At 33.8% G+C, this 19,129-nt stretch overlaps 1 protein-coding gene across 4 annotated transcripts in view; it reads right to left on the minus strand.

Moving 5' to 3' along the window:
- The window catches only part of CNTN1 (contactin 1), a 409,794-nt gene that overhangs the window by 115,035 nt on the left and 275,630 nt on the right, over positions 1 to 19,129 (minus strand). For all 4 annotated transcript variants that reach the window (XM_011936103.1, XM_011936102.1, XM_011936106.1 and 1 more), the window contains exons 13-15: positions 18,504 to 18,631; positions 18,046 to 18,221; positions 2,379 to 2,499 (exon numbers count right to left, since the gene is read on the minus strand). In XM_011936103.1, coding sequence (XP_011791493.1) covers positions 2,379 to 2,499; positions 18,046 to 18,221; positions 18,504 to 18,631 — 425 coding nt within the window. The remainder of the gene's footprint in view (positions 1 to 2,378; positions 2,500 to 18,045; positions 18,222 to 18,503; positions 18,632 to 19,129) is intronic.

Consider the following 19,129-nt stretch of genomic DNA (forward strand, 5'->3'; position numbering starts at 1 on the left):
TTATGATTTCCTGAACTAGATACAAAAGTATAATTAAATGAGTAAATAGACCAATAATAATATCACTTAAAGCAGGGCATGTCTTATACATTACTCACCATTATTATAAAAAATAAAACCAACTGTTTAATTGTATACCTTCTGGTTTAAATATATAAAGCATATTAGAACATCTACTTTATATATGTTTTTGACACAAGTTCTGCAATAGTCAAATATATTTGACTATTTCAATTGCAAATTTCTTTTGCTATGAAATGAATACTTTTTCTATTATTAGAAAGAAAGTTTGAAGAATGGTTATAACTCTGCTGACTTTAACAGAGGTAAGCAGTATTTTCACTTACCTGTATGGTTTTATTAGCAGCCTACTATAGTACAAGGACTTAAAACGCTGTACTGTATTTCTACTGAATGCACTCACCAGGTTCTGCCACTTTAAGGCATTTTTCCTGGGACTAAAAGAAAATACATTTTTATTTCGGCATAATATCTGCTATAGCTTCTTTTTATTGACTCTCTATAAAAATATACATAGTGATGATAATTAATTTCCTAAGTATGTGTGGACAGTATCATGACTACCCTTGCATTTTATCTGTAAAATTCCTCTTCACTCTGAATATTACATTCTATGATAATACGACAGTAAGTTTACTAAAATGTAATCATGTAATCATATGAAGACATTGATGTCCACACATTGTGACATAACTCCTATTGCAACATTAATGCTAATCATTTTCATAGGCAAGCAATTTCAATTAAACATACACTTTGGCTACTTCTGGAAATGACTTAACAGCTAGTGGTCTGACTAGGAAGAATAGTGAACTAATCCCTCTAATCCCTCTCCCTAATAATTCTTGAAAACAATCAATGTCCCAGATAACAAAATACTTTAAATGAAAATATTGAACTTAAATGAACTTTCTTTGACTTAGGATTTTGTAGTCTCATTTTTATTTGTTATTATTCAATAAGTGGTTTATGGAATGTATTTCTAAGTTCATTCTGATGAAGAAACTTCAACTAGACTTCTTATAACTCTATTGGAGAATATATTCAAATGGAGTAAAAGGGTTTTCAGCATTTGCCCTGTGTTGCTTAGGGACCCCATATTAACATTGCTCTAGAGGGAAATGCAGGAGCTGCATGAGATCGAATGAAATTATATTGACTCAGGTGTGGAAGCAGAATTAAGCCACAAATATCATTTTATTGCCTATTTCTCCGATAGCATGAAAAGCAAAGGCAAAATATGCAATTAATGTTCAATAAATATTTTTAGTAGGTGAAATGTGAAAAAATAGTAACTTTAACTGACACTGAGACAGAAAGAAAGAGAGAGTTATGAAACAATGCAAAGGAACTCTGCCATTCACTAAAAAAATACGTATATGAATTTTACAACTTAGAGGAGCCAACTGTGTACCAATTGCTATAAAACATATGAGAAAAAGCAATGTATGTTATGAAAATTCAGAAGATAGGAGCTCATATTGGGGAAATCAAGAGAAGGATTCATGAACTTAGTATACACTTTAGCTAGGCCTTGAAGGATGAATAAGATTTGGGCAACAAATGACAAGAAAAAGACATGGAAGGAATACTGTGAATAAAGCAACTGACATGGAAGTTAAAGGGTAATTTTGTGGATGAGTTAGATGGTTGGAGTTGGCTACATGAAGTGAGACATTAAAGGTAAATAAGCTGGGGTCAACACATGGTACTTGTTGGGTGCTAAGCTAAAGAGCAGTCAGTGAAGAGCTAACTATTTATTTTAAACAAGGTGTGCTGTGTTCCCAGCCAGCCTCAATGCTATGGCAGTGGCCAGTACCAAAGGGGTTGCATTTTTAATAAATGTGTATTCCATCACAATCTCAATTATATTATTCATAAGAACAAAAACACTAATTTGAAAACCAGCAACAAATAAAAACATGATATATGTATAAATTAACTTTACACTCTAAGACAAAAAATATATAACACTTGAGGTTATAGTAAAAACAGCATCAGTATATATATTTTTCCAGAGAAATAAAAAAGGAAACAGCACTATACTCAACACACTAAAAAGTATTAGCAGGAAATGAGAGCTTTTGGTAAGTCTCAAAGCATAAACATTTAGTAGGAGGTATGTGGTGTAACTTTCTAGAAGATGTAGTTAGTAAAACAAACAAAATCAGCATTGTTTACTACTTGTCTGGCATAGATCATTCTTAGGCATGGGAAGAAGCTTAATCTCCATTCTTAGGCATGGAATTGAGACTCTAAATATATAAGAATTTGCACTAGAGTTACCAGAAGATTATACATGTTTATGCAAGTCAAATACCTTTGGTTTTGTAATTTTAAAATGTTGAAACTCTTACCTCTCACTACAAGGTCAGCTGAAGCTGAAGAATTGTCCACAATTGTCTGGGCAGTGCATGTGTATCTTCCAGCATGTTTCAGCTGTGCGTTTCGGATGAGCAGTTCCCCATTGGAATCCAGCTATTAGCAAAAACAGCAATTATTCAAATCAGTACATTTTTCACCAATTATATGGCATTTAAGTTAGAAGAGGTAGGTTTTTTTCCCCTGACAAAATGAACACCACTTAAAGAATGTGTTTTACACATGCTAACTGTATGTCCTTGCTCTAGGCTTCAGTTTCTCAACTGAAAAATAAAGTGAATAATTTATTAATAAAGTATTTTTTTACCTTTCATATCTTTAGCATTCTATTTCCACAATCAGAGGGTTATATTGAGAGAAACTCAAGGGATGAAATTACTTCATTGATATCTCTTAAAGAGAAACTTGAAGGTCTAATAAACATAGTTTTCAGTATCAATGAGTTCAAACAAATGCTGTATGGTTTGGAAGAATGATTGATTTGGTTTCACAAAGCTGATCTAATTGACTAGTTTTAATATGCACCATAGTTCATTTTACAAAGATACGAAAAGTTTGCAGAAATTGAGAAAATGTACAATTCTGCTAACAAGTACTCTGTTGCCAAATTATAAGTTCTGTGAGAACAAGAGTTTTTGTTTTGTTCAATGCTCTATTCTATTGCCTCCAGGAGTTTTCAACACATATTTTTGAGAGTCTTGAGAAAATTTTGCTTGTGATGATGAGACACCATTTCAATGTAACTTCCAAAAGTATCTAATAGTTACTGAATGCCTACTCTATACCAGGTCCTGGTCTGTGCAAGTATATACATACATACACACATGCACACATACACACACATACATACATATACATATATACACACACATACACACACACACACACACACTTTTATTCAATCCTTTTTTGAGAACTGCCCTGTGAGATAGGTCTTATTATGTCCACTTAATTAACAATAAAAGTGAGACTTAGAGAATCCAAGTAATTTAACCAAGATAACTAAGGTCACTCAGCTTGTATGGTACCGGGTGCATGTCAAAGTTCATGTTAATTATCTCCAAGATATTTTCTTAGAATGAAAACTTGGAAAACTCAATTTTTAAATGGACATTTGGTTTTCCTGTGAACCAAAAATATTGATTTACTATTTCAGTCATAAGTATCTAGATACCTATGATGTATCATGCCTGTACATGGAGTGAATGTTTTGCTTCACTATAGGTTCTACCAATAGCCTCTTCACATATTATGTTCCCTCCAGTTCTTGGAAAACATTTGGGTTTGCATCCCATGCTAGATTAATGAGGTTAAGAATAATAGCTGAGCGAGCATATTGGTATAGTTGGTTGAAATAAAATACTAATATCTCCACATAAAGAACTGATCAGTGGCCACACACTTTATTCCCTGATATTAGCCAGTCTTAATTTAATGTCGGTTGAGATCTTCTGGTCCATTGAGGTATAGATTGGCCAAAAATCGAAACAATTCCCAAGATTTCTACAGATTCCTGGAATAGGGGAGTTTTTTCCTTCTGTCTTCTTAGTCTGTTATTTATGTATTTATGTATTTATGTATTTATGTATTTATTTATTTATTTATTTATTTATGTCATACCAAGGAGTTCCAGACTAAAAATTCAGCGCTTTCTCTATTTTATCATAAAACCAAATAGCATGAAGTGTTATCTAGTAAAGTGAGTTTACTGAAAAATTGAAGGAGCTAGAACTGGTTATATCAAAAATAAGTAGGGCAAATCAACCTTGAAAAGTGTCATCCACTGTATACTTCTGTTTTTAAAAGTCCTGTTGGCCTTAAATTTACTGGGAATTTCTCAGTGACCTTCACCTCTCCCAGTGCTCTGTCATCTTGTTGGCAGCCATTCCTACTACCAATCTCTTATTTCTATCTTCTCTTCTTTCTCTTGTAAATAAATAATTATTATTTTCTCATATTAAGCTGTTTGATTGTTTGATTTTTGCTTGGATTCTGACAATATCTATTCGGCTTTTAGTTTTTCCATTTCTTCATTTCTTACTCTTCAATCAGTTCTCATCTGAGTCCCACTGCTTCAACTCGTCTTATTTGACTTCTTGATAGCATTTGGCTTTCCTTCCCCAAATACTCATTTTTTTCTAGTCATCTGAATTTCCAGGAACTTCTAGGATATTCTTAACCCCTCCCTCTCTTCAACTTTCTTATAAACCCATCATAAATTCTTGAATTTATCCATTCTTTCCATCATGACTGCCTTTTATCCAAACTCCCCACATCTCTCACCTGAACCCCTACATCTTATTTGATCACTACTTCTACCACTGTTCCACACTATTATTTTCTCTATTGGTTACCTAGAATAACCTCTTAAAAATGCAGGTAGGCCCAACTCACTTGTTTCCATAAAAGCAGATAAACTGAAACCTTTAAAATTTCCCTTTCCTGGGACAAAAGCCATAGCATTATTGTAGCCAACTTGATTCCATTCTCTAGGCTTTATCTGATGCTCCAGCTCAGCTAGTGTGCCATCTCACTCACACTCTGCTCTCCAGGAAGAACATTCTCTTTTTAGGACTGCAAATGCACCTTGTTCTCTTCAATCTCTGGTTCACCACATTGTCTTGTCTTTTGGAATTGTGATTCATACCCCTCATAACCTCAATACCCTCTCCCGTATCACCTTCACCTCTACCCAATACCAGATCAAATCATTTTCTCCAGCAAGCCTTTACCTTTTCTGTGGACTAGGCAGGTCCCCTTTCTGTATTTTATTACACTACCATGAAACTTATGTCATATTACACATCTTTCTTTTTTTTTTTTTTTTTGAGAGGGAGTCTCGCTCTGTCGCCCAGGCTGGAGTGCAGTGGCCGGATCTCGGCTCACTGCAAGCTCCGCCTCCCGGGTTTACGCCATTCTCCTGCCTCAGCCTCCCGAGTAGCTGGGACTACAGGCGCCCGCCATCTCGCCCGGCTAGTTTTTTGTATTTTTTAGTAGAGACGGGGTTTCACCGTGTAGGCCAGGATGGTCTTGATCTCCTGACCTCGTGATCCACCCGTCTCGGCCTCCCAAAGTGCTGGGATTACAGGCTTGAGCCACCGCGCCCGGCCCATATTACACATCTTAAATGCAGTTGAACACTTGTGTGATTATGTGGTTGAAGTTGGTCTCCCTGGCCGACTGTAAGTTTGATGTGAGGAAATACGTCTGATTTATTTAGCAGACATGTTGTATCCCTGTGTTGTATACGTATACAGCTGCATGCGCTGTCTTCTCAAGTCCAGCATAGTGCCAAGCAAATAATCACACTAAATATATCTTATTTGAATGAAGTTGTCAAATTGTCTAGAATTTTGGTATCTGCTCTTAAGATAATACGTATTCACCTCTTTTCAGCTACATTCAGAATTATGTTAGCAAGTACATATAACCAATGGCAGTGACAACATTTACTAAACACATAATGAGGCTTTTCTTGTGTAAGAGTGAAGTACATACACCTTCAACCTCCATAGATTACCGCTGCACCTAACTCCTGAGCCCCAGCCACGGTAAATAGGATATACTTTGCTATGTGCTTTCACAGCAAACCTTTGCATATATCACTTGCATGGCCTGGATTTCCCCACCTCCCACTTCCATTAATTGGCTATGAACCTTCAACCCACATTTTGGGTACCCCTCCCATTTCTGAAATTGTAAGGCTGGATTAGTTACTGCCCTTTGTACATTTTCATTGTAACTATCCCTTTCTACTGTAATCATGTCACTGTTGATTTCTTCCACTAGACTGTAATTCCTTAAGGAAAGAACCAGGTCTTATTCATTATTGCATACTAAGTACTTAATGTAATATCTGACATATAAGAGAATTCAACAAATAAATATTGAATAGATACATTAAAATAATCTAAAGTGTTTTTATTCAATAGACATCCTTTTAGTAATTTCAAATGTTTTTTTCAGGTATGAGAATGATAATGTTATAAGATAAAATAACTGACTTGGAAAAACTATTGCTATCCATATCTATGAGATAAACTACCAGGAATGATATATTTCAAATATCTATACACTAATTTCATAAGAAAATGAAAGGTTATTGGGAAGATGTGAAAATTTATAGACAAAAGAATATCACTAACATACAAGAAAACTGAACATCTAACCTTTCCAACCCCTATGTGTAGTAAAGAATTTGGCCTTGCCCAAAGAGAGGTCTTGCCATTGCCCTCAGCTTCTAGAAGGTAATCTCTATAATGTCTTTCTTTGCTTGGGAGGTCTTGGGTCATACAGGATAGTCCAATCATATGATTTAGAGTATGGGTTAACCACACCTGTATAGTCTTCAAGCTGGGTCTGGTCATAGAGTAGGAGTTGGGTCATACTGGAAAATTCAACCATGTGATTTAGGGCAAGAGTTAACTACACCTGTAGAGTCTTAGAGAAGGGCCTGGTCATGCCACAAATAGGACATTTTGACTTAGAGTAGGGGATTTGATTCATGTGGTATCAGTCAACCCAGAGACTGAGATTAACCATGTGAGCAGTGAGTCTATCAATCATGTCTAGTTGATGAGGTTCCCCCAAAACCTCTGGACAGAAAGGCTCAGTGAGCTTTGCTGATTGGCAGTACTTCAAACACACTGCCACACGTCAGAGCAGTCAGAGTAATGCATTTTAACAGCACGGGGAGAAGACAATAGAAGCTCTGTGTTTTGTGCTTCTTGACTCTGCCCTGTGTGCTTTTTCCTTTGGCTAACTTTAATTTGTATCCTTTTCCTATAAGAAGCTGTACCCGCGTGTATAATAGCTTTAAGTGAGTTCTGTGAATCACTTCTAGCGAAGCATGGAAACTGAGGGTGGTTTTTACAACCCCTTGAACTTGCAGTTGGTGTCAGAAGTGAGGGTGGTTTTGGGGACTGTGCCCAACTTTGCAGCTGGCCTAACTTCTTATACCATACTCAATAGAACTCATCTAACAAAGGAGGTAAAATATGTTATTTTATTACTTATATTTAAATTTTTTTGAGGTAAGCAGAGAGTAAGACTCATATATAGAGAAAGTAAATATGAGTTTTTCTTGAACTATCATAAAAGTTAATTGATATATATGTCTAAGTAATGTTTTAGTAGGAAAAGTAAAATACAAAATAATTATGGTAAAATAAAATAAACATATGTTTGTTAAATAGACTGTTTCGATGTATCTTGACATCCTTAATTGAAATGCACTTGATACTAAATATTCAATAATATAAATGTATTAAGTAAAATCTTTCAACTATTATGACACAACATAATAGTAATATTTGGAAAGAATAATGTCTGCATATAAGTAAAAAGCACTTTTTTTGTATTTATTCATTAAATGAACTCAGTACTTCGGTTGCTTTGGTGTCTAATTGAAAGATAATCCTATTACTAAACTCCCACTCTTTCAATGAGTCATGTCATTAGATTTGAATTTTCAAAAAAATCACCTTAGCAATTTAAAATGTTTCTTCATTCAACTTTACAACAAAAAATTGAGGGCAGAAAGTAATATAAAAATAAACATATTGTGGTATCATAATTGCTCTTTTAAAAATATTTATGTGATATATCTAATCTTCTTTCTTTCTTAATGAATTTGCTATCTTTTTTCCCTAAACTCTCTTTAAAACATGGTGCTGTTTATACATTCGGTTATTTTATTCTGATAGGAATAATGTGGTCATTCTTCTTATACTGTCACATGTAATGAAAAGCACAAACTATTTTATATCCTAAAATACATGATGCTAAATTTATATTTATTAATTTTCACACTAAACTCTTTTACGACTTTTAATTAAACTAATTTAAAAGTTTAACGTTAAACTTGTTTGAAAATTAACTCTTATTGATAAGCCCACTTGCATAAAGCAGTTAGAAGCAACTGTAATGTTTATTCTCACTGGTTCTGCATTTGGTGAACATGTAGCAATAAAACTTCTCAGAAGGAAAGAAGAAAAAATATAAAGTATCATTCCCAATATAGTTGTGTATGTATGAAAGCATCCCTAAAGTTTTTATAAATACTACTAGCACTTTCCATACCTCAGGAGAAGTTGAGGTTCTCAGTGGTTGGCAGAACGCTTACAAAGCAAGTAAAGATCATGGGCCTCAGCACATTCTGGCCACAAATTAGATACGAATGCTCACTATATTTTTACTAAAAGCCACAGCTTGGCTCAATTACAAAATTCTTCCCTTCATATGAGGAGAGTTGAATCACATACTGGAAATTGTGATAGCAAAGCTGAGGGATGTTCCAAAGTGTATATGTGGTTGACCACTTAGAAGTTTCCCAAGTTTAAATCAAAAGACTTCCAACATATAAATACCCAGCCCTTCCTCCACCTTCCCCCATAAACTAACTGCAAAATCATTTCTTCAATGTAAATGAGTCTCAATGACTATGTTGTATTGACAAATCAAATTAATCCTAGTTAACAAAGATTCTATATGGTACAGAAAAGGTCTGGATAAAACTTAGAGCTCAAAATTGTCACTTAAATAAGTTGTTCCATTCAAGTTCAGAGTAAAGGGAAAGATATAGAAGTTTGGAAAGAAGTGCATCCTTTAAAGAATATGTTTTATAAACAAAAAAATTATTAAGTATGTCTGATATATGCTATATCCATGAAACAAAACTTTTCTTCTTTACTTTTGGCTTGTTAGAGAAAGCAAAAATAATATAGCAAATATGTCATATCCAACTGCAAACATTACCACCGCCACCACCACCACCAACCCTACTAATAGCAGATATTTAGTTAGGGTTAACTAGGTGTCAAAGGTTGTTATAAATATAAATGTGAAGTGACTTAATAACAACCCTATGAGATACATCACTGTATTTTACAGAGGAAGACACAAAACTACTATAACTATAGCCACTAGTATTGCTAGTATCGCTATTAATACTACTAAAACTGCTACTATTACTATTAAAATGTCTACTATCACTTCTAGTATTCTTACTGCCATTACTGATACTGCTACTGAACTCCTACTATTACCAAATCGAATTTATTGAATGTTTTTAAATGTCTAGCAATGTGCTAGCTACTTTACATACATTTTCTTATTCAGTTTCTATAATTATATTTATAATTTCATAGCCCTAATAATGAAACTAGGACTATCTCCTTTTCAATTCTGAGTTCCAGAAGTAATACTCCCCAAAGATTTACTATTAATATTCCCATTTTAGAAATAAGGACCTTGAGATTTTACATTAAACTGTTTGTGGAAGGCTCCATAGGTAGTATATAGCCCTAATTTCACCAGGTCAAGCTGTTTCCAAGGTAGTGCTTAATAGATTAGATAACTGGATTTAGGTTCACTGTTTGGTAAGTAGATGTGGTGCTTCTTCATATATAATATGTTATTATTTTATTTATTAATTAATAAGTAACATTAATTTTTTTCTATTTAAATTTTCAAACATAAGTAAAAAGAATAGTACTATCACCATCTATAAACCAGGCAACTAGATTTAACAATTGTAAACTTTTTGCCATATTTGCCTTATCTAATTGTCTACCTAACTAGCTCTATATTTACATCTCTCTGTCCACTATCTGTCTTTCTGTCTAGGGCTGAACCCTTGAAAAATAAATTCCGGATATTATGATATCAGTACTCAACTCATCAACTCATCAGCAATTTCTAAAGACACTAGCTTGAATCTCAATAAATTGAGGTCATTCTCTCACATAATCACAAAACCATTTTCCTTTTCTTCTTCTTCTTCTTTTTTTTAATTTTGAGACAGAGCCTCACTCTGTCACCTAGGCTGGAGTGCAGTGGCACAATCTCGACTCACTGCAACCTCTGCCTCCTGGGATCAAATGATTCTCATGACTCAGCCCCTCGAGTAGCTGGGATTACAGGCGTGCACCACCACCCTAGACTAATTTTTGTATGCACAACCATTTTCACACATGACATAATTAACAGTAATTCTCTAATGTTATCTAGTTTTTGTTAGTGTTATTTTAAGTAATTCATCAATATTGAGTCAAAAAAATAAACAAAATGACAAAACAATTTTATTAAAGTGAAGTGATGTCATTGGACATACAAAAAATAAATAAGGTAAGTTGTCCAGGATAATTTCTAAGACTACTAAGATAATTACTAAGAGTGAGTTTGCATATATATTAAGAGTAGAAGTGTTGAAAATCTCTAAATTTGGCTATTTTTGTATGGAATAAACAATGAGAGTGACAGCTGAAGAGTCCAATTTTGATCAGATGGCCATTTTAAATGAAAACTCAAAAGACCATTTTCTTTGAGATTTCTCCTAAGCATTTTGAATGATGGGACAAAAACATCAACACCTTTGATTTGGATCCTATGTTTTAGAGTTGAAATACAACTCATATATCATTAATTTATATGGTTTTCAAATTTGGTTCCCATAGCTTTAGAGTTCTAAAAATCTTCTTGGACTACTTTGTAGAAAAAAGTGATCAGAATGGGCATTTTGGAGATAAGAGGAAGTGAGAGACCCTGTGGATAAGGGTCTTGGCTATGTAGTATTCTCCATAGACACACAAATAGACACAGACACACACACACACACAATTTCATCTTCAGAGCAATCTCATTTTCATCTTTTGTTTATATGCTGAGGTTCTGATTTGAATTGTCTTTCCAAAAAGCATTTTGCTGCTAAAAACTTTTTTTACTGTTGATTTTGGAAACTTTTGATGTAGCCCAAACTCTTCATATGACAGAAGAGAAGCCTGAGGCTCAGAGTGACTGTTTTGCCCAGTGTCATATAACTCGTCAGTGGCAAAACCGAAGCAAATGTCCAAATCTTTAGATCATGCTCTGTTCTTAAGCACAAAGTGAAAAAATTAGATAGTTTTTTAGGACTGCAACCACTAATAACAAAGTAGCATATTTCTAGTATGCTGTAAATAAAACATCAAACACTACGTAAACTCATAAAATGTTTAAGACACTAACATTTTACAGGTTTATTTACCCCTCTTTTTATTGTCTGTTTTACAAGCAAAAAAAAGCCAGAATAAGCAATGTGGAGGTGCTTAAGTATGTGTGGAGTTCTATGTAAAAGATGTGTCCTTAAATTTCAATGAATTTTGGCAGATCCCTCAAAGTCTATATGTATATATTTTATATTATATAATATATAATATATACTTTATATATAATATATAATGTGTAATATATATTATATATATGCTTAATTCCATTCACCTCACATTCTTATCAACAAATGCTTAGTAAGGACTATGAGAAGCTAGGCTAGACAGTGACATCAGCTAACATGGTCTATGCATGGGAAGTGTGATGATCTTAAAAGAAGCTAGCCCAACTAAAAAAACACCCAGGAACATAGATACCTTCCTTTGTTTACCACTGGAAAGTAGCAAATAAAATATAGCAGTTAGGTATCAGTACAGGTTTATTAAGGTAGTAAAAAAGAGATCAGAAAAGTTATATATTCATACAGAATGAAGTATGATAGAATTATCTAATTATCTATCTCCTTTCCAACTAATTACTGATAAGGAAAATAGAGCAATCTGACATGGGCCGAATGCTTTTGTATCTTCTGTGGTCACAAGACTACGCCAGGAGCCTGTATTTTTTTTTTATGTATTTCTCCCTCTTTTTCAGTGCTCATCAAAATTTAAGAGTCTTAAATTCAAGAGGCACATATCCATTATCCTCTACTACTTAAACTATTTTGGATATACATTTAAAAACTTTTAGTTTATTTTTATTTGTGTCCCCAATACTCTCAGATGCTCAAAACAATATAACATCTCTTTGTTTCCAATATATCATGCTTAAAACCTTGCAGTGGCTAGTCCCAGTATTGCTAAGCCTCTTCAATATCTTTCTTGAGGACATTTCTCAATCTTGGTTCTATTGATAACTTGGGCCAGATAATATTCTGTTTTTGGACTCTGTGTTGTGCATTATAGGATATTTAACAGCTAAACAGATACCTAAAATACCCCCCCACACACACACACACCCCTCTACAGTCGTGATAACCAAAAATGTTTCCACACGGGACCAAAGTTACAAAACTTCAGGGCTTCCCACGATCTCCCTGTGGCTGCCTTGTCTCCTTCTCTGATTTTTTTCGGCTCAAATCTGATTCTTACCGAGGATTATTGCCCAACCATCCTTGTTTTCTCCCACATAATTCTGGATAATCTTAACTTTCTTGTTCAGCAGTGAATAGAGGCTGGGCATGGTGGCTCATGCCTGTAACCCCAGTGCTTTCAGAGGCCGAGGTGGGTGGATCACCCGAGGTCAGGAGTTCGAGACCAGCCTGGCCAAGATGGTGAAACCCCGTCTCTACTAAAAATACAAAAAATTGGCCAGGCGTGGTAGTGGATGCCTGTAATCCCAGCTACTTGGGGGGCTCAGGCCAGAGTATTACTTGAACCCAGGAGGCAGAGGTTGCAATAAGCCGAGATCGTGCACGCCATTACACTCCAGCCTGGGCAACAAGAGCTAACCTCTGTCTCAAAATAAAATAAAATAAAAACCCACAAAAACAACAGCAACAACAAAAATAGTGAATAGAGACAAATATTTAAAAAATAACAAACTGACTTCTGTTTTATCATTTTTCCTCTCCTTTTTGCTTGTCTTGCAGAAACAATTTCTGCACAAGATCACAGCATGATCTAGTTTTAAACACATATTTCTAAAATCTAAAGACCGTTTTTTGATATGTTTAACAAAATTTTCCTTTAAAAAAGGAAAATAACCTTTGGGTAAGAAATCTTCTTCTCTCTTGAGTGGTATTGCCTATGCACTCAGAAAAAATGCACACCCACATACCTGCAAACGCACACCCAGTGTAACTATCTACAGGGGATCAATAGGAATTGCCAGGAACTTTATAGTTAGACCACTTGAAACTGTGTAGACATGACTTACAGTGTATTGCAAAGGTGGCTAACAGTGTAGGGAGAATGAAGTAATTTGGGCAATGTGGTGAGCATACAAAGTTCATTAAACCAGATTAGAGAATAAAATGTGAGTTGAACAGTACTGTCTTGTAGAACATCAAACACTTAGGGGAGAATTATTTAAATAAGCACAGACGTAAACATTAACCAAAAGATGAAGAATCGAAGTGGTGGAGATTACAGGGTTGGCAGTCAGGCCACCTGGCTTCAAATCATCTGTTAGCCACTAGCGACTTGTATGATTACATGGGGCCAATTACTCAATTTTTCTAATGCTCATTTTCCTCACTTTGGAAACTGAGAAAATGACAATAATATGCACTCCACAGAGGATTTCTGTGAAGATCAACTGAGAAATATGTGAAAAACATTTAACCCAATTCTGACTAAACAGTAAGCCCACAATAAATGGTAACTATTATTACCTCTTCACCGCCCTCAGCAATGAAATACCCAGATTTTTTTTTTTTTTTTGGTCTCAGTCTAAGTATCCAGCACAGCAAGTAGTGCAAGTATTAAATTGTGGGAAATGAGATCTGTGGCTCAAAAAAAAAAAAAAAAAAAACCCAAAAACAAAACAAAACAAAAACTAGCAAAAGCTTCTAGAATTTCCAGTTGGGGATGATTGCTCTATTATAGAAAGTATTAATAATCACTTATATACCAGATCCTGTGCCAAGTCTTTATATGCACTCTTTCATGAAGTCACTAGTTTTGCAAACCCAATGAAGCAACCTGAATGAAGTAAGTGAATGATTAATCACGTTTTACAGAGGGAAATTCGGAGGCTTAGAGAATTTTAATCCCTGCATCAGGGTCACCAAATAAGAGGTGAGAAAAGGAAGCCTAAAGCCCAGGTTGGTTTGTGACAGAACCTCTGAACAATTCAAATGATATTTATGAATTCATAAAAGACAGGCAATAATGTCCCACAGTATTACAATTTTAACATGTATTTGTAATAAGAGTAATATATATATATATATAATGTGTGTGTGTGATATATATGTGTGTGTGTGTGTGCCTGCATATATATATATATATACGAATGAAATAGTGACAATTTCCAGAACTGGAAATTTTTAGAAACTCATGTAATAAAAATAATGACTCTAAGCAGCTAATGTTGTTAATGACCCAAAATGAATGTCAAAAATTGAGGGCTACTGAAAAATTCTACAGGTTAAGTGCCACCTTGAAAGAAGAATAAAATGAGATATTTAAAATTTGTATTTTTGATAGCTTGTCTTAAGTCTTCTCTGGAACAAGAAAGGTCATAAATTAAATGAATAAATAAAATGGCTCTGCCTTTTGTAATTTACTCTAAGGGATTAAGTAGCTATTGAATTAGAAAGCCAAAACAGGAGCCACTTTATAACTGGACTTGAAAAATTTATGATCATTTGCAATATAATATCAACAAAATAAAATAATGGCAGAAAAACTGCTTTAATATCTTATTGTATCAAAACCTCACATTTATTAAATTTCTGCTTCGAGCTTGTATTTTTAACATCCCCCATGTATAAGTTCAAGTTCCAGTGGAACATCTACTGACAATTATTACATATTAATATACTCAGGAAAATGTTAGATGTTTAACTCCTTAGTGTTTTTCTATAATCAGTACTAGGTGTGCATTTACTGCGTTAAAATTGAAAGTCACATTAAAAAACAAATTAATTCTAAAGAGTTTTACATAAAGTAGGATCACTAAATATAAAGACAGTGTTATTTTTGCTTTTTTGGTGTTTCTATTAAACTCTTAAAAGAAATATACATCTTTAAAAATGTATAGTTACATTTTTCCTATTAATTACATAACTTTAATTAGAAAAAGTATAAAGAAGACTTTAAAAAATCACCTATAATCTCACAATTTATTCGTAAGTATGAGCAGATGCATTTGTTTAATTTCATGAAGGAAAGTCCCAAATTACACCAGACTGTGAAATTTGAATCCTTATACAATGTTGCCCCTTAGTGGTTTAAATCAAGAATAGCAAGCTAAAATCAGTGCAACTTGATTATTTACTTCAATTTATTGAAACTAAATTGGAAAATAAAAACTTAGGTTCTTGAAATAAAAAGTTTAAAATCTGATTACCCTATTCTTTTTTATTGTTAGTCAGAACATCCTGTATTAATTTTTAGCAATGAAAATTGTTAAACCATGTTAATTACGTCGGTTTTGTTAACTGTAATAGCTACCAAGTAAACATTTACATCTGAATCTTAAACTCTCAGGGTATCATTGGTTCATTTTGGGCTGGTGTCTGTGTCTATTTCAGTGTTTTATTTACTCGAGTGCCTACAAGTGTGTCTGCTTATGGCATGTGCTTAGTACGTATTCTTAATGAACAAATGCTATTCAATTGTTGAAATATTGGGAGAACTACCTAAAATACCAAATCATTATTTAAGAAACATATATATATATATATACACACGAAGCTTTTGATAGGAGGAGTCACTTATTTTGAGAATGATCTATTAACAGTCCTAGAAGCAATTACTAGCTTCCAGGACTCTCTTCTAAAAGGAGGATCACACATTTATAGTGTTTTTACTTAAATTTTGCATGGCATATTGAGCAGTGAAGTTTAACTTTCTAGTTTGCTTTAAATGAGAAGGAAGGTGCCAGGGAAAGCTTCATTAGTCTTGTTTTGGTTTGAAAGACAGAATTCAGTTTAACTATTTATTTTAAAATGACTCTTATCCGGGCTTTTTAAAAATCGAGATAATTGAATGCATCTGTCCATCTACAAAGTGTTAAACATGTGCATTTGATATTCTGATTCAATTAAGATGCATATCTAGCCAGCTGAGTAGGTTTGCTCCCACTGTCAGATCATGATTTGATGGAATGAACTGAAACCTGAGGGGGTGAGTCCCGAGATTGGGCCTGCAGTCAGGACTCTGCTCTGGATTAGCTGAGGGGGCAACTATGTGAATCTCTGCAGCTATCATCTGAAAAGGGAGAACGTTCACTAAGTGGCCATAAGGTCATTTACATTTTTATGGACTAATTTGTTATTTATTTCCTAATTAGTATTCCAGTTATTTCTTTGTTTTACTGTTTTTTGTTTTTTGTTTTTTTAAGTGACTGGGCTCCATTTTTCTTTCTCTTTAAATTCCTTTTTATCATTTTCTTTTTGCAGTCATTATTTACATCTAACAGCACAATGTAACTAGTATGTTAAAGAATATAAATTAGCTCTAAATACGAAATTTCAGTTTAACGAGGGCAATTTTTGTCTGCAAGTTTATTTACATAGACTTCATTGCAGCTATTAGTTACTACTTTATAAATGATAGTTGTGGAACTTCTAGACTTTACTTTTGAAATTATTCAATTTATAACACCAAAGATAATTCTTTCAAATTCAGAAGGCTACTTTTTGTGAAAGTAAGATCTCTGTTTAGCTCACTTTTTTCCCTTAAAATGAATAAAACCCGAGTTGTATTTACTTTTCTTGCAAAATAAAATACAATTTAAATAAAGTATTGGAGATTTTGGTGCCAATTTGACTAATTTTGGGCATATGCAAAATAGTTTCAGATCTATAAGGAAAATATATTACCTGTTATAATGTCAAAATACAAAATTTACAGTTCTCTGCCAATTCTCAACTGTTACTCTTTAAAATATAATTTTGGTTCAGAAACTGAAAGAGGATTGGTAGGTTTACTAGAGGTGTACAGTTGTAGCTAGTTAAATTAAAACTCTTCTAAAGCTAAAAACATAGCTGGACAATATGAACGCATAATACGATAATGTGTACATATCAATCTTCAGATTTTATGGGACTTAAACAATCTTAAATGTCCTACTGAGTTCATTCATGCTTCTTTTTTATTTTAGTAACTGACTTCTAAAATAAAATTTTCTTAATTATGCCTATGTTCTAAATATGTCCTTAGTCTTCCAAATGTTTGCTTTTCTAAAGAGGCTGGTAGGGCCAGTGATTGATTTACTTTTTAAATACACTGTACCCTAGACAGCCTACCAAGACACCAATGATGTTCCTATACACATTGGTTTTGCATGCATTACTTTCCAATCTTTTTCCTCTATTTTATTTCTTTCTACACCTTGACTCTTTATATCACTATGTTTAATTATAGGGCTTGTAGAATGTAACACTTTTCAATTCTTAAAATATAGCCGTTTAACCCTTTTCAAATCACATAAACGAATTCTCCAAATTCTCCAACATATGTAATTGTGTCTTTCTTACTCTTAAATCATAACTTAAATGCCTTAAGGTCATCATTATAACAAAGATTAAGTTCTATGCTCTACATTTAAAGTAAAAACGAAGGCACTAGAACCAAGGGCACATATATACTGACATAATACACATCAGTGTAAAATTGTATTAAAATTAAGGCGAACTCATACCTAAAGCCCAATTAATACTAATTGATTGATACTTCTGCCAAAATCCTCAGGGCTAGCCATTTTAGAAAGATTTAGCAGTACAACAGTTAATATAAGGAGAACCACAAAAAGCTTTCTTGCCTGCTTTTTGGTCTCATGAAAAACAAAGATCATATAAAATATGATTATAGTAATAGAACTTTCAATGCAGACACATAGGAATCACTGGGGTGTTAATAAGATGAAACTTAAAACACATACCATAAAATTCCTCTGGTAATGAATATTCTCTTTGTTAAAATCGATCACATAGCCATTGAAGGACCAAACAAATGTGAGATCCAAGGCAGGATCAGAGGACGCAGCACACTGCATGGTGGCATTTTCTCCAACTGTGATATCAGCATTAATCGGGGCCAATATAATTCGCGTGGGATCTATATATTTTTAAATAGATAAGTAAAACACAACTCAAGAAGATATAAGACACCATATTATCTGGTATATTAAAATAATAAAAACCAATATATATTTATTTGTGCAAAATAATAAGATGTTTTCACACCCAAATTCCAAGAACAATATCATCAAGCAAGAAACTTGCCTGAAATTCTTTTGAAAAAGAAATTTATGAATACATTGACTGTTTAGATGCTTAGTGCTGAATCACATGTTTTTTTAATACATTAGAAATTAAGCACCCTCAAACATTAACTTACCTGTGATAACAAGGGTTCCAGTGCTATTAGCTTTCCCTCTGTTATTTTCTGCAAAGCATGTATAGATACCTCCATCATTCCTTGTAATATTATTGATTTCCAAGCTACCATCTTCCCAAATGAGTATTCTAGTGAAATAAAAATACATATAATTCACAAACCTGATTTAGTAAAATACATTATGTCTTAGATTACAAACACTAATATTTTTCAATTATTATATTCCATATAAATCATGCGACCACAGACATTTTTGTAAGTTGAAAAATTCTAGCCTTTAGTTATAATATTTTTTCTCATCATTGACAATTTGTTTTGGAAATCCACTTTCATCTTTTTCTTGAACTATTGCCATAGTCTTCTAACTGATCTTCCACTACAGGACAGGCTGAAATCAGTCATAGGCCTGAAAGAAATGAGCCCAGGTCTCCCAGAAATGTAACCTCAGGACTTCAATTCAGACTAGGAGGTGAGGACAGATTGCCATTTCCATGGCTACAGAGAAATACAAACATATTTTATTTTTAGAAACTTTAGCCGGGCGCGGTGGCTCAAGCCTGTAATCCCAGCACTTTGGGAGGCCGAGACGGGCGGATCACGAGGTCAGGAGATCGAGACCATCCTGG

This window comes from Colobus angolensis, unplaced genomic scaffold (assembly GCF_000951035.1).
Source record: "Colobus angolensis palliatus isolate OR3802 unplaced genomic scaffold, Cang.pa_1.0 Scaffold150, whole genome shotgun sequence".
NCBI classification, from domain to species: Eukaryota; Metazoa; Chordata; class Mammalia; order Primates; family Cercopithecidae; genus Colobus; species Colobus angolensis.